This window comes from Topomyia yanbarensis, chromosome 3, assembly GCF_030247195.1.
Source record: "Topomyia yanbarensis strain Yona2022 chromosome 3, ASM3024719v1, whole genome shotgun sequence".
In the NCBI taxonomy this organism is placed as follows: domain Eukaryota; kingdom Metazoa; phylum Arthropoda; class Insecta; order Diptera; family Culicidae; genus Topomyia; species Topomyia yanbarensis.
The window spans coordinates 18,511,057-18,529,928 of record NC_080672.1 but is presented as its reverse complement, the minus strand read 5'-3'; the positions used below and the strand labels follow the sequence as shown (position 1 = coordinate 18,529,928).

General features: G+C 43.0%; 1 protein-coding gene across 1 annotated transcript; it reads left to right on the top strand.

The window, feature by feature from the left end:
- Positions 1-14,027: 14,027 nt before the first annotated feature.
- Positions 14,028-15,463, top strand: LOC131686813 (uncharacterized protein K02A2.6-like). The gene is made up of 2 exons (XM_058970806.1): positions 14,028-14,267; positions 14,333-15,463. The coding sequence occupies exons 1-2, from the start codon at positions 14,028-14,030 to the stop codon at positions 15,461-15,463; spliced, it is 1,371 nt and encodes a 456-aa protein (XP_058826789.1).
- The last annotated feature ends 3,409 nt before the right edge of the window (positions 15,464-18,872 follow it).

Sequence of the window (18,872 nt, the reverse complement as noted above, 5' to 3'; positions counted from 1 at the left end):
TGTTTTTTCTGTGCGATATTTAAATGAAAGAAAACGAAATAGCTTACGTCCACCCTACTCCTGTCATATAAAATCAGTGGCCACCGGCGGCTACGCTACATTCTGGTGACAGCACAGTAGACTATCTTTGTCTATCTTTCCTGTGCTATGGGCTATTGAACAATTGGGCAGATCATAGCACTCTGATAGAAGCATCACTCTTGATAATCAGAGGTTTTTAGTGTTTTTTGATACAAACAAATCAAAAAAAAGTTTAGCGTGAAAGGTTTTGAGTGATCGGTGTGAATGAATTTGTTTATAGACATTATTCAACAACCGGGGATGGAAAACGTGTGCAACTTTCGTAGCCATATATTTTTCCAATCATAATAACTGGCCAACAACATTTCGATCCACCTCAAATTGTTTAAAATCACAGTATTTTCATATCGATTGGCATTTCTGAATCGGACAAGATCAGTTGAGTTTGAATCGAATATCAATAGTAGACCCCATGTTATATAATACTTTCAGAGAAAATTGATTAAATCTCACGGTATAAAGATACTTTCCTAAGATTCAAATTTGAAAAATGTTACATGGTTAATTTTACGAAGATGCGAATCCAGGTCGCAATTCTATGAATGTGACTATTGTGTGAATTATATTAGAATTTAAACTAAACAGTTCTCATTAGGGTCAGACCCAAAAGAATGTGAAAAGCCTTCAGACAGCACAGAAAAGCTGTTAGGAAAACTTGGAGTCTCAAACCGAATTACATCTTTGAGTTTATATAAAAAATTGTTTAATAATGTTCTTGTGTGGTGTCAGATGAAAGAAGTGATGACAATCCTGTAAAAGCTTAGCTATCTGCTGAGAATGGTGTCCATTGCGATAGCTGGGGCACTTACGACACAGAAATGCGTAGAACTGAAGAACTTATAAATACTATCAATTTGGACAGTCTTCGGCTATCTTTTCCAAGCAATTGGATTTTTGCAAAGATTCTAGGGGAATTCTATTGTGCTTCGGAAAGTAAACATTAAGTAGTAGCTTATTACTGAAAGAGAAGCACATACCACAGAGAACAAACGTCCATCTTTAGCGTTCAACTTGTGTAAAAATCACTAACGTTGTCGAAGCTAATTGGGATATCTCCACCCGGTGCGTTACTGTCGTCATGTTTTTAGTGACCGAGTTCGATAGATTGAAAATCGAATTGTAATGCCTGAAGATATTTAGGTTTGAAGAAAACCATTTTTGTTGTAAAAATCACTGTCAACTGTCCAAACAAAAGGTTCTTTTGAAAATTTTCTCCAAAAATAGTCTTGTTATCCAGTGTACCGCATTCCTCTGTATTTGACTCCTAAAGTGCACAGACTCTGGGTCTTACTATAAAAATTGATTCCGTCAGACACTAGTTACACTGTTACCAGTTATATTATACATAAATAATACATTTCTATGCATTGTGATCGAAAAATATAACACGTATAGCATAAAATATGGTTAACCCTTAACGCTGTTTTAAAACAATATTACGCAAAACATCTCAAAATTATCACAGTAATGTATTGAAACTATGAAACAATTTTCACAAAAGTTTAAAAAAAAATTATTTGCGCCTTTGAGGGTAATATGACTCCCATGTTTGGAAATAAAGTAAAATGTGATATCAATTGATACAAAAATATCTATTGCACATTTTTAAAAGACCTATTATGTACAACAATAATGTTTTTTTTTTTTTTTTTTTCCCTTCGACTTTATTTGGTTGGCTCGGGAGCCTTTCGGTGTTAATGAGCCGGAGTATCATTACAATATATTATGAAATATAAGAAATAATATAGTTGCTGGTCTGTGGGTCATGACGTGTATCTAGGTGGCGCGTCCGCTTATCGAATCGTCCGCTTTTCTTCCTGGCAGGTGTGGCAGCAACCGGTGGTCCATTACGCTGATTGGTGGTCCTTGGGATGGATCGCTCGTTGGGTGGTATGGCGCAACTCCCTCGTGCGCGCCGACGTCGAATCTCGTGACGGATGGTGTATCTGCAACAAGGAAATCCCAGTTCTCGTTACAGTCAAAATGTCTGTAACGAGAACTGGGGAGAAGGGGTACTTGATGTAGATATCTGCTGATGAATTGTGATACATTGCTAAGTATAACTAGTATAAGAAAAACAAAACATTATAGATTCACATTAATCGACTTGAGGAAGAGATATATGGGTAAAAGGGTTTGGGGGTCTCGAGTTGCCAGGGCGTCCCGAATTGGCATATCGGGCGGCCTTCCTTGCGCTTGTAGAACTCTATTGAGTTTTTCTCTGGCTTCACGATGGTCGGAGCCAGGCTCTGAGCATGACCAGACGATATGGTCAATATCTTGGTAGCCTTTACCACAATCACAAAGGGCGCTCTCGGCAAGTCCTATACGTGAGTGGTGAGTATTACTATTGTAGTGATTTGACATTAGTCTTGACGCGAAACGAATAAAGTCTCTTGGTAGATCGAAACTTTTAAACCAAGGTTTAGTTGAAACCTTTGGGACAATAGAATACAACCACCGCCCTTTATCGCCCATTGTCCATCTCGTTTGCCAGGCAGCAAGGGCCTTTTGCCGAGGGAAGTTGAGGTATTCGCTGTACGTGATAGGCCTTTCGAGGACATTGCCTTCGGTTGCACCTTTTTTGGCGAGTTCGTCTGCTTTTTCATTGCCCTGTATTGAGCAATGGGCCGGGACCCACACAAATGTCACGTGGAATGACTGGTCGACCAAAGCACGAAGACTCCTTCGTATTTCCAACAGAAAATGCGAAGGGTACTTGGTCGGTTTCATTGATTGGAGAGCTTCAATAGAGCTGAGGCTGTCCGAAAAAATAAAGTATTTGGCAGAAGGCAGAACCTCTACTAGGCCAAGAGCACAATGTATTGCTGCCAGCTCTGCAACATACACACTACATGGCTCTTCCAATTTGCGAAAAACACTATGATTCACGTTGAATACTCCGAAACCTGTTGATCCATCAATACTTGATCCATCGGTGAAGAATTGTTTGTCTTGATCGATATGATTATAGTTAGCCGAAAAAATAGCTGGTATAATCGACGGTCGCAGGTGATCAGGGATACCTTGTGTGAAATGTTTCATGGTTAGATCAAAAGTAATCTGTGGGTTGTTAAAATGCAGTGGGATATTTTCAGCAGGATTTATTTTTGATGGACTAGGTAGCGTTAAGTAGTCGTAATAAGGGAACATGCGCTTTGTATGCACTTCTAAACTGTGCAGCGCTTCGAAATTGTTGATTACGAGCGGATTCATTACTTCACTGCGTATCAGAAGTCGAAGTGAGAGCTCATAGAACCGTTCGGCAAGAGGTAGCACTCCAGCTATTACCTCAAGGCTCATCGTATGAGTAGAATGCATGCAGCCCAAAGCTACACGTAAACACCGATACTGAATTCTTTCTAACTGAAGGATGTGCGTTTTGGCAGCGGATCTGAAACAAAAACTTCCGTACTCAATCACCGATAAGATAGTTGTTTTATACAATCTGATCAAATCGAGAGGATGAGCACCCCACCAAGTTGCAGTAATAGAGCGAAGAAAATTTACTCGCTGCTGGCACTTTTGTTTCAGGTAACCAATATGTTTACCCCATGTGCCTTTGGAATCGAAAAAGATCCCTAGGTATTTGAAAAACATCGAATGGGTAATTGGTTTGCCATCTAGCAGAAGCTGGAATTTAGCGGGATCGCGTTTTTTCGAGAAAATAACCATCTCTGTCTTTTCCACCGAAAATTCAATGCCCAGGTCGTTAGCCCAGACAGATAAATTGTCTAGGGTGTCTTGCAGAGGCTTTTGCATATCTTTGCCGTTCGTGCCTACTACCGACACTACGCCATCGTCTGCAAGCTGCCTCAATGTGCAATTACATGTCAGGCAATCATCAATACTGCTGACATAAATATTGTACAGAAGTGGGCTAAGGCATGAACCCTGGGGGAGACCCGAGTAGCTAAATCTCAACGTCGACGAAGAACCGTGCGCAAAACTCATGTGTTTTTCACGTAGCAAGTTGGTTAAGAAATTGTTCAGCTTGGGTGAAAGACCACTACAGTGAAGTTTCTCTGACAGGACATCGATGGAAACTGAATCAAACGCTCCTTTAATGTCCAGAAAAACCGAGGTCATCTGTTGACGTTTGGCGAAAGCGATGTCCACCTCCGTTGTGAGCAGCGCTAGACAGTCGTTTGTTCCTTTGCCTCGGCGAAAACCGAACTGTGTTTCCGAGAGCAACTGGTTTGCTTCGGCCCAGTTGTCAAGATGACGAAGGATCATTTTCTCGAGCAACTTTCGTATGCAGGACAACATAGAAATTGGTCGATACGAATGATGGTCTGAAGCTGGTTTACCAGGCTTCTGGATAGCAACGACTTTAACTTGTCTCCACTCGTGCGGAACAATGTTTTGTTCGAGGAAACAGTTGAATAAATTCAACAAGCGTTTCTTAGCCGAGTCAGGCAAGTTTTTGAGCAGGGCAAACTTGATGTTATCCGGCCCCGGGGCATTATTGTTACACGATAGTAGAGCTATTGAAAAGTCCACCATCGAGAAAGAAAGCTTGGTGTCATTTGAAGTATCTCGGGAGAATTCTTGTGCGGGGACCGAATCTGGACATACACACTTAATTTGAATTACTGGGTACAGTAAAATTTTGCTGGGGTTTTGAACAGCAAACCGTTCGGTAATCAATTCAGTAAAACAATTCGGTTACCGAACTCTCCGCAATCTGTTCTCTCCAAACGTCAAAAAATACTGGTCAGTCAGCAGTTTCCTCTGAAAATGGCGACTTGACAGATGATTTGCTGTACCTGTTTTGTAAGTTTTTGACGAGGTTCGGTAATGTTGGTACAATTTTGCCGAACAATCAGTCAGTATTTTACTGGATAATGTTTATGTACCGAAAAAAACAGAAGTACTGATAAATTCAGTGAAAAATATTGCGGGTTTCAGCAAATTATTCGAAAAATTACTGAAAATCGCTAAAAAGTGAAAACTTTACCGCAATTTTTTTAACAACTTGCTGATAGCTCCGTAAAAATATCACTTTACTGTTCATGTCGTCAAAAGAAATTACTGAACAACTTTTGGCTGGTTTAGTGTGTACCTTTTTAGCAAAGTCAAAGATCCAGCGGTCTGAATATCCAACATCCTCATTTGTCGTTGACCGATTACGCATGTTTCTGGCTGTCTTCCAAAGAGTACTCATTGAAGTCTCTTTTGATAAGCCTTCCACAAAATGACGCCAAAAACCTCTCTTTTTTGCTTTAATAAGGTTTTTCAGCCTACGCTCAAGTGAGGTATATTCGGCACGAAGTTCTTGCTTGCCTTCTCGACGCCATTTGTAGTATGCATTAGATTTTTTTTCATACAATTCCGAGCATTCTTTGTCCCACCATCGGTTTGGGGGGCGTGCATGAAAGGTGTTTTCACGGAAGTGCTTAGTTTGAGCTTTAACTGCACTGTCGTAAAATAGGCTGACGAGGAAGTTATACTCGTCCAATGGTGACATAACTGCAGTAGACTCAATTGTCCTTGCTACCGATTCCGCATATTTCTTCCAGTCAATATTACGTGTAAGGTCATACGAAATACCTACTGGCTCCGCTGGACTGGGTCCATTGGAAATATAAATAGCGATCGGCAAATGGTCGCTGCCGTGAGGGTCTTGAATAACTTTCCAAGTACAATCAAGCGACAGTGAGTTCGAGCATAGAGAGAGGTCCAACCTACTTGCTCGAGCTGGAGGGGCTGGGACTCTTGTGGCTTCCTTAGTATTCAGGATGGCCATGCTGAACTCATCACAAAGGTCAGAGATGAGAGGGGCACGATTATCATCGTAAGACTCCCCCCAAGCGAGACCATGTGAATTGAAGTCCCCTAAGATTAAGCGGGGCGCAGGGAGAGCTTCAGTTATACCTTTGAGCTGCTGGAAGTTTATCGGGGCTCTAGGTGGGATATAAACTGATGCAACGCATAGGTCTCTTCCGTTGATCTGTATTTGACAGGCCACCACTTCAATACCTGTGAAGGCAGGAGGGTTGACTCTATAAAAGGAGTAACATTTTCGTATTCCCAAAAGTACTCCTCCATGATGATCGTCCCTATCTAGTCTAATAATATTGAAGTCACGAAAGTTTAAAGTATAATCGGGCCGAAGCCATGTTTCAGAAATTGCAAAAATGTCACAATGTGTGTGGTGCAGAAGTTGCTTGAATGAGTCTAATTTTGGGATGAGGCTTCTACTGTTCCATTGTATTATGACGGTATTCTTAATACTGTTCGACGTATTAGCCATCGAAACTGATTAGTGAAGACAGGAGGGGCCATTTAGCGACTAGTTGCTTAGCAAAATCACTAATAGTTGGAAGCCAGGCAGAAATAATACTCTTGAATTGCGTCGGAATATCAAAAACATTGAAAATCCATTCTACAATTGTTTTGAAGGAGATCAGACCTGTGTCAGTCTTTTTCTCCTGCTGTGGTCGAGCGCTGCGATTTTTATTTTCAGTTGGAAGACTCGGAAAGTCCTTGCCTTGAATTTGGAAACCAGGGGCTGCTAGTTTATTTGTCGATGGCTTTTTTGAGGTAGATGGCTTGGCCGGTGTCCGCCCTTTTTTGCGTGGGAGCTTCTGGGAGAAGGCAGCACTTCTCTTCCTTTTGGCACCGACAGTAGGTACATAATCGGTGTCCCCTTCCGAGCTACATCCATCATCGTCAGATAAATCTGAGAATGTGTTTTGCAACGGTATGGGGTTCGGATTCGATGCTTTTAGAATTTCCGCAAAAGTGCGTTTGGATCGCTCTTTCGTGGAACGCTTAAGCTTATCAGAACGTAGTTTGTATGTCGGACAATCATGTGTAGAGTGAGGGATGCCACCACAAAGAAGGCATTTTTCAGCCTCCTTTGTACATGTGTCATCGTTGTGTGCTTCTCCGCACTTTGAACACTTCACTTTGTTGCAACAGTAGGTATTTGTGTGTCCCAGCTGTTTACAATTAGTGCAGCTCATTATTTTGGGTACATACATGCGGACTGGAAGTCGTAGCTTGTCCAAAAGTACGTAGTTTGGTAGTGCAGCCCCTTCAAATGTCAGTCGAAATGATCTCGAAGGAGTGTAAACTTTTGTATCGCCTGTGCCTGATACTGAGTACAACTGTTTAACTTCTAGTATCTTAACCTGCAGAAGGGTTTGGGCTCTAAAAATTCCCACACCATTCATTAGGTCGGCGGAAGTTAATGATTCTTCCGTTACAACGCCATCTATTTCGACTACGTTGGCCGGAATGTACACGCGATATTCAATATTAAAGCGTGGATCATTAACTATTGTGTTGGCCTGTTTCCGATCTGAGAGCACGACACGAAGTTTATTCGCGTTGACTTTAATAATTTCGCGCACGCTAGAGAAATTGGCAGCACAAAAGCTCTTACTAATTTGGGAGACCCTCAGAGGTTTTCCTTTTGGCCGGAAATAGACCACGAATCGATCGCCTGGGCGGTCATTATATTGTCGAACGCGCGGAGCATGGTTAGGGACGATGTTATTGTAACTGGTACCACCAGTACCACTACCCGAACCCGTACCTAAACCCGTTCCAGAACCAGTACCCAAACCCAAGGGAATCAGGGGAGGTAGGGGGAAAGAAGAGTTTTGGTTAGAGTTTTGGATTTTCGGTATTGCACCGGTTGGGTTAATCAGGGGAGTGACGCCCATGTCGTCCTCGTCAGACATTGGGACGGCAGGTGTTACCGTCACAAATAAAAAATTTATTAAGAAAATCAGATACAATCAAAGATGAGGAGATAATAAAATAAAAGATAAAAACTTAACTTTTCTGCTGCTCAATGAAGCGCCTGCTGAATGGCGCGAAAAGTCAAGACGCCCAACGCAGTCCAATCAGCCTACGCTGCAACACCGCTGCTGACTTCTACTGCTTTGCTTACTGGCTCCCGCCTGAAATGTGTAGCGTCACCACCACAAGCAAAATAACGCCGCGCCGCCTATCGATGTCTCCACAGCACAACCAAGCTGCCGCCGAAACACTATCGCTGACGGAAAGCGAAGACGCCGTCTCCACCCACCGCCCGCCACAAAACTCACACAACCAGCACTGTGCACTAACGGTCTTGCCGAACCGACGCGTTACAACCACGCAAACGAATTGCGCGGGAGAAAACCAACGCGATGCCAACACCACTACCGCTCAAAACTGTCCCGAAAGGGCAACGTACCACGAACCAAACTCACAACGAGCAGACGATAGCAGAAAACACGTCTATCTCTCTCGAAGGTAGCCGAAGCAATGTACAATAATGTTGCCAAAAACGGAACCTATTTGTTGCCAAAATCTGAGTGTACCGAAAAGGGAGCATGCAAAAATCGGAACGTGCCAAAAACGGAATCTTACTGTACTATCATTGAACAGCCTCCAAGAAACATAAAAAACACATATCGTCAATACTTCCACCATTCCATTACACGTTGAAAAACCTTGTCAATACGCTCCAGTATTGACAAAACAACTGAACGTGTAAAGACCGCTAATATGGAACACAAACAAGATCAAACATTCTTTACTAGTATATATGATGATTGACAGCAGGAAAAACAAAAAGCACCACAAAAAGTATAAGCAATCAAAACATCGGGAAAACAATATTTAGAACAGATGGATAAATCGTCGTACCCGGAACATCACGTTCCAAATCCATTCTTGACCGCTCATCATTCCGAATTAGATCCACATGACATCACTGTGAACAGCCTAGTGAAAGAAACCGATTACACGCACCCCGGCATGGCCACAAAGTCAGCTTACTGTACTATCATACTACAAATTATGCAAAACATCAAACTGTCTTGAAAACAAAAACTCGAAAGTCTGATAATGATTAGCGGCTCTTAAGCGTTCAATAATCCATTGTGGTATAACAAAATACTGAACGCGTAAAGTCCGCTATTCATTTTTACCTATGTGGAATATGAACGATATACAAAGGGACAATCTGCTCGCTTAGCAAATTACAAACACGCACATGCACTCGATACAAAACACCGCGGCAGCGTCAATGCAAACAATCGCAAGCACCGTTCCCGCTCGCATGCGGTGGGAATTGAATCGATTTTCGATTTAGGCGAACATAGATCGCGATCCAAATTTTTGAGGAAGAATCGCATTGCCGAACGGATCCGATCATCATAGTTCGGATACAATTCCGAACATGTATCGGAAAGAACCTAAATTGCAGCGATCCAAGGTGAGCGTGAGGGTGAAAAAATACGAAAATGTGAGATACCATATTCACTTGGCTTTGGCCGATTGGGCGCTCAACAGATGCACACTCATAAACAAGAAAAACAGAATAAAGCATCGGAGGTAGGTGAGTGCGCATGAGCCTTGAGTGAGCGTAAAACGATGCGATTCTTCCTATCCTTGTCCAGGACACTTTTAGAATAGTAGCATGATGCCAAATCTGGCCAAAATAGTGGAGCTTCGTCGTGCTGCTGCAAGAACGCCAAAAGGCGTTTCTCGAGGCACTCAGATTTGTAGATCTCGCCATTTACTGTGTCCTTTGTCACGAAAGGCTCACTCCTCAGTCCGCAAAGGCAGATAGCCTGCCAAATGAGATATTTGGAGGCGAACTTCGACATTTTCTTCTTCTTAAATTTGTCGTCCACATAGAACTTGCTCTTGCCGGTGAAAAACTTCAACCCCGGAATTTGCTTAAAATCGGCTTTTATATACGTTTCCTCGTCCATCACACAGCAGCCATATTTTGTCAGCATCTTATCGTAGAGCTTCCGTGCCCGAGTTTTAGCCGTCGATTATTGCCGCTCATCGCGGTTTGGGAAGTTCTGTACCTTGTATGTACGTAGTCCAGCTCTCTTCTTTGCATTCTGGACGTAGCTCTGCGACATGCCGATCTTTTTAGCCAAATCACGGCTTGAGACGTTGAGATTTGCTTTAATCATCCGCTTCACCTTTCCCTCCGTGTTTTTGTTCTCCGGTCCCGGTTTTATTCCAGCTCCTTTGCCGTGGTCCAACGTCAACCGCTCCTGGAACCGCTTCAACACTCTGGAGACGGTTGAATGGTGAATGTTTAACATTTTTCCCAACTGCCGGTGCGACAGGTCAGGAAATTTCAGGTGTTTGGAAAGAATTTGTTCTCTCGACTCGCGTTGGTTCACCTCCATTTTCGTTGAATCGAAAAACACGACTTCGAGTTTGACAGCATGTAAACAATACACATCAATGAGAAAGTGTGCAAAATTTGGTTGATTTTTACCCAATGGTAAAAAAGTTATGCCCTGTTGAATGTGTCGCATTAATTTCGTGTTCGCCCTTTAAATCAAAATTTTCCAACATTATATTAAATTATCAAAAATAAAGAAACCTTTCCGAAGACATTAAAGTGCTATACCCAATAGTTTCGTCGCAAATATCAATGTCCGGCTTTTTTGATGTCGTCCCACTGTGCGATGTCCGAAACAAATTGCGGAATCTCTTCAAAACACTGCAGACTCCCTTCGGTGACGCTAAATGATGGCAGTATAACCTTTCTCCGAGACCGATCCACATCCACCTTAGACTTAATCATATGCTATAGCTCCATCGCCGGAAACTGCGGATTGTCGATTCCAGCCGACATTGGAAACATAGATTACTTCCATATTGTTATCTCTCATGGTCGGATGCCCCCATCGTTGTCGCGACACCACCGTTGAGTCTACGATCAGGCGCATTGCCCCACTTAAGAAGACAATATTTCGGACGCTCTTGATCGAGACCGAAATCACTCGCCAGAGGAGTTTGTAGAAGTCATGACGCAGTCCGCAAAATCATGTATCCTCCGACCTAGCGGAGCATTACCAAACCGGGCGGGTCACCGGTGGAACCCAGAAGTAGCGAAGGCAAGCAAAGATCGGCGAAAAGCTCCTCGAGCTCATAGAAATACCACCCCACTATCATCGATGGTATGAGAGATCGGCAGATTTTCGACGACTTAGGAGTCAGGCTAGGCAGTTGGGCTCTCTTCCTGAACGGGATAAGTTCCGATTCGTCGATTGCGGGACTGTGGAGAAGGGTAAATGCCCTAAGTGGCAAAAGAAGACAAAACGGCTTTGCATGATCAACGCTATCACGACAAACGAAATCGGGAAACACTTCGCCTTGATCCCGGGGGACTCCTTCCTACCACCCTCCTTCTTCAAAACGAAGAGGATCCTTAGAAGCCACCTTTACAATATTCACGCCAGATGTGAGCAAAAATTACAACAAACCTTTCTCCGGTGTTGATCTCACCAATGCGCTAAGTACAGTACAGGGCAATTCTGCCGAACTCGTTAAGGCATCTACTTCCGGCTGCCAAGTGACAGGATTCAACAGAATCTGGGGAGGCGATCCACTACCAGACAGCTGGAGAACCGCACTCATGATCCCCATCCCAAAGAAATGCGAGAGAACCAGAAGCCCCAATGACTTGAAACCTATCAGTCTCCTCCCCTGCATTGGGAAAATGATGGAAAGAATGGTGAGCCTATTAACCCTTCTCGAGAAACAGGTTCTTCCTGGCTGTCGTCAGTTTACATTCCGAAAGGGACTCGGCACAGGCATTTGCCTAGGCTGCCTCGGCGAAATATCAAGCAACGCCATAGCCAACGACTTGCATGCAGACATCGCCAAACTGGATCTCGCCAAGGCTTACAAAACGATATGGTGCGAGGAAATACTTCGCTGGCTACACCTCTGGAGCATCTGCGGAAATCTTGGTTGCGTCATCAAGCAGTACCTCATTGACCGAACATCTTAGAACTTCACTAAGTCAAGCTTTTGGGTTAATAATATTGTTGATATAGTAAGGGTGGAAGTGAGGAGGGGCTCCTGAATTTTTTTACTACGTAACAGGCCGACGTGGGTACCCGGGTACCCACAAAACTAAAATGCCCATAACTAAGGTAATATCCAACCGATTTCGATACTTTTGGCCGTTTTGGATTCAGGAACTCATCCACTTTTGAACTTGGTAAAGTGAATCGAGTTACTTCATTCCATTCCCGGGAATCCGGCAATGGAATACTAGCAATATGGGTATCAAAATTCTTGGAATTGCATCAGTAGGCTGTATCTCGTGATTTTGGAGACATTTGGTGATTTGACCCCGGAACGGACATTCCGGAGCAGGTTCCCGTGGGGCCGTGAGTGGCCATTCCATTCCAATTCCATTTTTCAAATTGCCATAGCATCCCGTAACAATAAAAAAACAGTCTTCCGAGACAATTTGAAGAGTTTTGATACTCATATTGTTAGGACATTATTAAAATTTACAAATCATATCCTAGTACTGGAACATTACTCCGGAAAATCCGGATTACCAAAAACCAGATCCATTATTCCAGTTCTATTGTACAGAATCGAAAAGTAGACGAGTTCCTGACTTCAAAACATCTAAAAGTGTCCAAATCGGTTAAAGGGAGCCATAATTATGAGCATTTCAATTTGTGGGTACCCGGGTACCCTCGTTGGCCTGTTAAAGGTGTTTTTTTTGTTGGACACATAACTGTTAAGGGTAAGTGTTATATATTCTGGAAGCACTGTTAGCTGCTACCCAACAGAGTAAGAGATACCGTCGCATAGTGTATGGTGCACTATTATTTAACTGCCATAGAAAAAGAAAGACGCATGTAATTTGAGTTCAACAGTAATAAAAGTTTTGTGGTATGTTCCTGCTGTTTATTAAAGCCTTCGGTCCTGCGAGTCATCCCTGCAACAGTCAGCTACAATAACTTGGCGACGAGGATAATCCGCACCCGGAAATTGAAAATCAGCACAGGAGCTGGAGATAACCTCACTTTCCCGAAATGGCAAACCCCCTACCGGCTATTCCTCCGGCTCAGTTTCCTACTGCGTTTACTTTCGAACCATTCAATCCTTCTAGTAAATTCGACCGTTGGCTACAACATGTAGAAGTTTCGTTCTGCACTATTATTTAACTGCCATAGAAAAAGAAAGACACATGTAATTTGAGTTCAACAGTAATAAAAGTTTTGTGGTATGTTCCTGCTGTTTATTAAAGCCTTCGGTCCTGCGAGTCATCCCTGCAACAGTCAGCTACAATAACTTGGCGACGAGGATAATCCGCACCCGGAAATTGAAAATCAGCACAGGAGCTGGAGATAACCTCACTTTCCCGAAATGGCAAACCCCCTACCGGCTATTCCTCCGGCTCAGTTTCCTACTGCGTTTACTTTCGAACCATTCAATCCTTCTAGTAAATTCGACCGTTGGCTACAACATGTAGAAGTTTCGTTCTGGATCTACCGAATAGACCAAGAGGATAAGCGGGACTATCTCTTGCATTACATGGGGAGTGCAACATACGACGTGCTGTGCAACAAATTTAAAGCGGAGTCCCCGGAGACGAAAACTTTCGATGAGATTGTTGCGTTACTTAAGGCGCATTATAGTTCAGCACCGCTGGAGATTTTGGAAAACTTCAAGTTCAATAGTCGGAAGCAACTGGACTACGAGTCATTGTGCGATTACGTTACGGATTTGAAAAGCTAGCTCAAAGCTGCAACTTCGGTGAGCATTTAGACAACGCAATTCGCAACCAGTTTGTCTTCGGCATACGAAACCGTACTGTACAGTCTCGATTGCTAGAAATCCGGGATCTTACTCTTGCAAATGCTAAGGAAATCGCTTTCGGTATGGAAATGTCTCACGAGGGAGCAGATGAAATGCATGGTTCCAGTTCAAGAGCAGACATTCAACATATCGAGCACACCAAGACGCAGCAGAAGCAGTTGGTGCCATCATCACAAACTGTCAAAATGAAGTACAGGCTTGCACCGGATGGCAAACCGAAACTGTGTTTTCGATGCGGTGAAGCAGATCATCTTGCGAACAAGTGCAAACATCAATCAACCGAGTGTAACTTCTGTAAAACCAAGGGCCACTGAAATAAAGTGTGCCAGAAGAAGATGATGGCTGCAGGGGAGCAGAAGAAGGACACACACTTCATCGACGAGACCTGTTCAATCAAAGAAATTCTACACGTCCAAGGGATTCGGGACTTGGTTGACAAATTTCTGCTGGATCTGCGAGTAAATGGGAGGAAAACGGTTTTCGAGGTAGACACTGGCTCTCCTGTTTCACTAATCAGTGCCGCGGACAAGAAGTATCATTTTCCGCACCTGGCACTAAACTCTACCAGTACTCAGTTAGTGAGTTATTGCGGTACATTAACATTTTAGGTAAGATTTACGTTGATGTTATTTCAAATGATCAGGAGTGCAGATTGCCTTTGCATGTCGCGGATTCTAAAAGACACCCACTACTAGGTCGCGATTGGTTGCTCCAATTGAATCTTGATTTCAATCGCGTTTTTAAACCGATTACTACTGGTTTTCAAAGTTTTGAACAACAAACCGTCACTGCGCTCAAGGATCTTTTGGCAAAATACTCTTCCGTTTTCGATGGTAATGTTGGGAAAATTTCGGGTGTTCAAGCGTCTTTCAATCTGCGTGCCGATTCCAAGCCAGTCTACATAAAGGCAAGGCCTGTTGCGTTTGCTGTTCGTGATGCTGTCGGTGAAGAGATCGACAAATTCGTTGAAGCTGGCATTTGGGAGAAAGTCGATCAATCGGACTGGGCTACACCTATCGTTCCAGTTTGCAAAGCCGGTGGTAAGGTTAGACTATGCGGCGACTACAAAATTACCGTGAACCCTTCTTTGTTGATCGATGACCATCCACTTCCTACGGTGGAGGAGCTGTTCGTATCCGTTGCGGGAGGAGAACGATTTTCTAAAATTGACCTGTCCCAAGCATACTTGCAGTTGGAAGTGAAAGAAGAAGATAGAGCTTTACTAACCTTGAGTACTCACAAGGGGTTGTTCCGGCCGACAAGGCTTATGTACGGTGTGGCTTCCGCGCCCGCTATATTTCAAAGACTCATGGAGCAGATCCTGCTGGGTATACCAGGTGTCACGGTGTTCATCGACGATATTCGTGTCACGGGTCCCGATGATAGGTCCCATTTGCAAAGGTTGGATGAAGTACTTAAGAGGTTAAGTGCTCATGGTATGCGTGCTAATCGAGAGAAATGTGATTTCTTCTCAGATAAAATTGAATATTGCGGATACATGATCGATCAGCTAGGAGTTCGTAAGCTTCGGAAAAAGATAGATGCAATTCAGAATATGCCCGTTCCTAAGGATAAGGAACAAGTTCGTTCATTTATTGGTCTGGTAGGATATTACGGACGTTTCTTTCCTAACCTGAGTACGACTGTTTACCCGTTGAACAACTTGTTAAAAAACGATGTACCGTTTTGCTGGAATAGGGAGTGCAATAAGTCGTTCATGTTAGTGAAAAACGAGATGCAATCGGACCGATCACGTATTTCTGGATGGAACTGAGAGACCATTACAGTACGCGTCTTAAACATTGAATAGAACCCAGCAACGGTATTCCCAGGTTGATAAAGAGGCGTATGCGATCATTTTCGGCATTCGTAAATTTCACCAGTATCTGTATGGTCGTAAATTCACCTTAAAAACTGACAACAAACCTGTGAGTCAGATTTTGTCCGAGACTAAAGGTTCACCAACGTTATCTGCTATGCGCATGTAACATTATGCTGCATTTCTACAATCGTTCGAGTACCGAATTCGTTTTCGTCGCTCGTCGAATCACTCCAATGCGGATGCTATGTCCCGTCTCCAATTCAATCCAAACGTTACCTTTAACTGTGGACGAATTGGGTTCTGCTACGCTGGCTGATCAGAACGTTAAGGAATTGGTATGCGGGTTACGTTGCGGTAGAATAGTTGAAGCTAAATTTCGTTTTGGTGTTCGACAAGAAGAGTTCAGCCTTCAGAAAGATTGTATAATGAGAGGCTTACGTGTTTATATACCACCATCTTTGAGCAAGAAAGTACTGGATGAGCTTCATTCTACTCACTTCGGCGTTTCGAGAATCAAGTCGTTGGCAAGAGCATATTGCTGGTGGCAAGGAATTGATGGTGATATCGAGAGACAAGTTCAAAATTGTGCGTCGTGTCAGGCTACAAGATCAAATCCTTCGAGTGTTTCGTTTCATTGTTGGGAAACTCCCTCAGAACCATTTCAACGTGTTCATGCAGACTATGCCGGTCCATTCATGGGACTGTATTTCTTAATACTAGTTGATGCTTATTCTAAATGGCCTGTCGTTAGAATTGTTAGTAACATGACTACCGAAACTACTATCCATGAGTGTAGGGAATTTTTCAGTGCATATGGCATTCCATCGGTTTTCGTGAGTGATAATGGCCGTCAGTTCACTTCAACTGAATTTGCTAGATTCACGAAGATGAATGGAATCGTTCAAAAGTTCAGTGCACCATACCATCCAGCCACAATTGGGCAAGCAGAAAGGTTCATTCAAACTAAAACCAAGCTAAAGGCTATGCAATGTGATCGTTCTGAGGTCCACAGTGTATTATGTTCCATCTTACTTACCCTGCAACTGGATCGCCATCGATGTTAGTTTTTGGTCGTCAAATGCGCTCTCGTCTGGACCTTATGGTACCCTCTAACGATTCAAAGGGAAGTGAAATCGAACAAAAACACGTGAGTTGAATGTTGGGTCTAGAGTGGCTGCGCGAGAATACGTCCACGAGAACAAATGGGAATTCGGAACAGTTAAACTACGTTTTGGAAAACTACACTATCTAATTTCACTTGACGATGGAAGAGAATGGAAGACATATCGATCAAATCCGTTTGGTCGGTACGGAGCTACGACGTTCACCAAGGGACGACCAAATCTCTAGAGGGGGCAGACATGTTTTCGATGAGAATGTCGCTGATCATGAAGCGGAGGCTGCCCATACGGATCGAACAGTAACTCCAGATTCGATTAAGAGCTCAACAACTACGCCCAGTTTCGGTTTGTCCACTTCAGAAACCTCTTCGGATGCGGAACTACCAACTCCGATAAAGCATACGGATTCTCAGCAACCTTCATGTCCGGTGGAGTTTGAACTACGACGTTCTAACAGAACTATCAAGCCACCCGTAAAGCTGAACCTGTAAAGCAACGTAGCAATCGTTCGTACGCCGCGGAGAGCTGTTATATATTCTGGAAACACTGTTAGCTGTTACCCAACAGAGTAAGAGATACCGCCGCACAGTGTATGGTGCACTATTAATTAACTGCCATAGAAAAAGAAAGACACATGTAATTTGAGTTCAACAGTAATAAAAGTTTTGTGGTATGTTCCTGCTGTTTATTAAAGCCTTCGGTCCTGCGAGTCATCCCTGCAACAGTCAGCTACAATAGTAAGGCAGACACACTATTCCTGGTCAGCAGGGACTCCCTTTTCGCAACACTCCTGAAAGGCATATTCGTGTTTATTTACGCCGACGATGTCATTCTTGTAGCTATCAGAAAAACAACCGGTCGGACTAGACTCAGCCAATAACAGTCTCAGCCTCAAATTGCGCCATTTCGCACTGTTGCAATTCTCACCACGCAATCGCTGGAACAGTAATACCATTCCGGAAGGAGCCAAAAATCCTTGGCGTGACTGTTGACCGGAAGATGACGTTCCTTCCGCATTTTCGACAAGTGAAAAAGGACTGCGAAAGCAGAAAATGACTTATACGTACCATCTACTCGCGACACCTGAAGTCATTCATTTTTGTAGAAGAACAGACTGTACCTCCGACCCAGGATTGAAACAATAGTGTTTGTTAACCTATTCATGCCCATGTTGCTTGTGGACAACAACGTTTTTAAACAGCTATAACTTTTGATTGAGGCAAGATTTTCTCACAAAAACAAGTAAGATTAATAAATGTGACTATTGCCTTTCATTTGAGTATTAACAGTTACAAGGATCGGCTCTAGAACTGAAGTTATTGCAATTAGTCTGATTGGATTCCGATGAAGCAGTGCTGCCAGAGACAGTTTACGTTAACGACCGAAACTGAATTTTTCATATATCTTCGTTATGTTGCAATATTATTGAAAACTGATAAAACCTATAAATTTAGACTGTCTTTGGCTACGTTTTCCACGCAATTGAACTATTGTAAATATTTTAGGAGAATTGTAATGAGCATTGGAAGGTAAAAATTGAGCAGTTTCTAGCACTGCGAGGAAAGCACTTATTTTTATGAAAAAAGGCTTTTCTTTTTTCTTGACTCCACCGTTTTCACGGATAAATGGTTTTGAAACCCTACATGCACTAGAAAAAAGTTGAGCAGGAAAGGGTTAATATACATAAGTTCCTGGAAATGCTTTTCGATCGAAGGCTTAATTGCACTGCACATATCAAGCAATTGAAACGAAATGTAGACCAACCCATCCGATTATAAGAACACTCTCGAACGCTACCTAGGGTTCCCATCGTAAGATTCTCCTTATTATGCGTAATGCTCTTGTGTTGTCTCAACTAGACTACGGGAGTGCCATCTATAGTACTGGAAGGAAGACCATACTTCGTCAACTAGACACAAATCAACATATAAGAATTCGTTTAGCAACAGGCGCATTCAGGACTAGCCCTGTCGAGAGTTTACACGCTGAATCTGGAATTCTACCTCTATGTCTTCGGCGAGATTTCCAAATGATATCAATAGGTCTCAAGATATGTTCCCTGGAAAACACCCTTTATACAAAATTTTTGTGCAGATGATTGATGGCACACTTCCACCGAATGCCTTTAGGGGTCATACACTAATTACGTAAGGGAATATGGAGGGAGGGGGAGTTTCAAAAAATCTTACAAACTCTTATCTAAGGGGGAGGGAGGGTTTGTCTTTTCTTGCGTAATATCA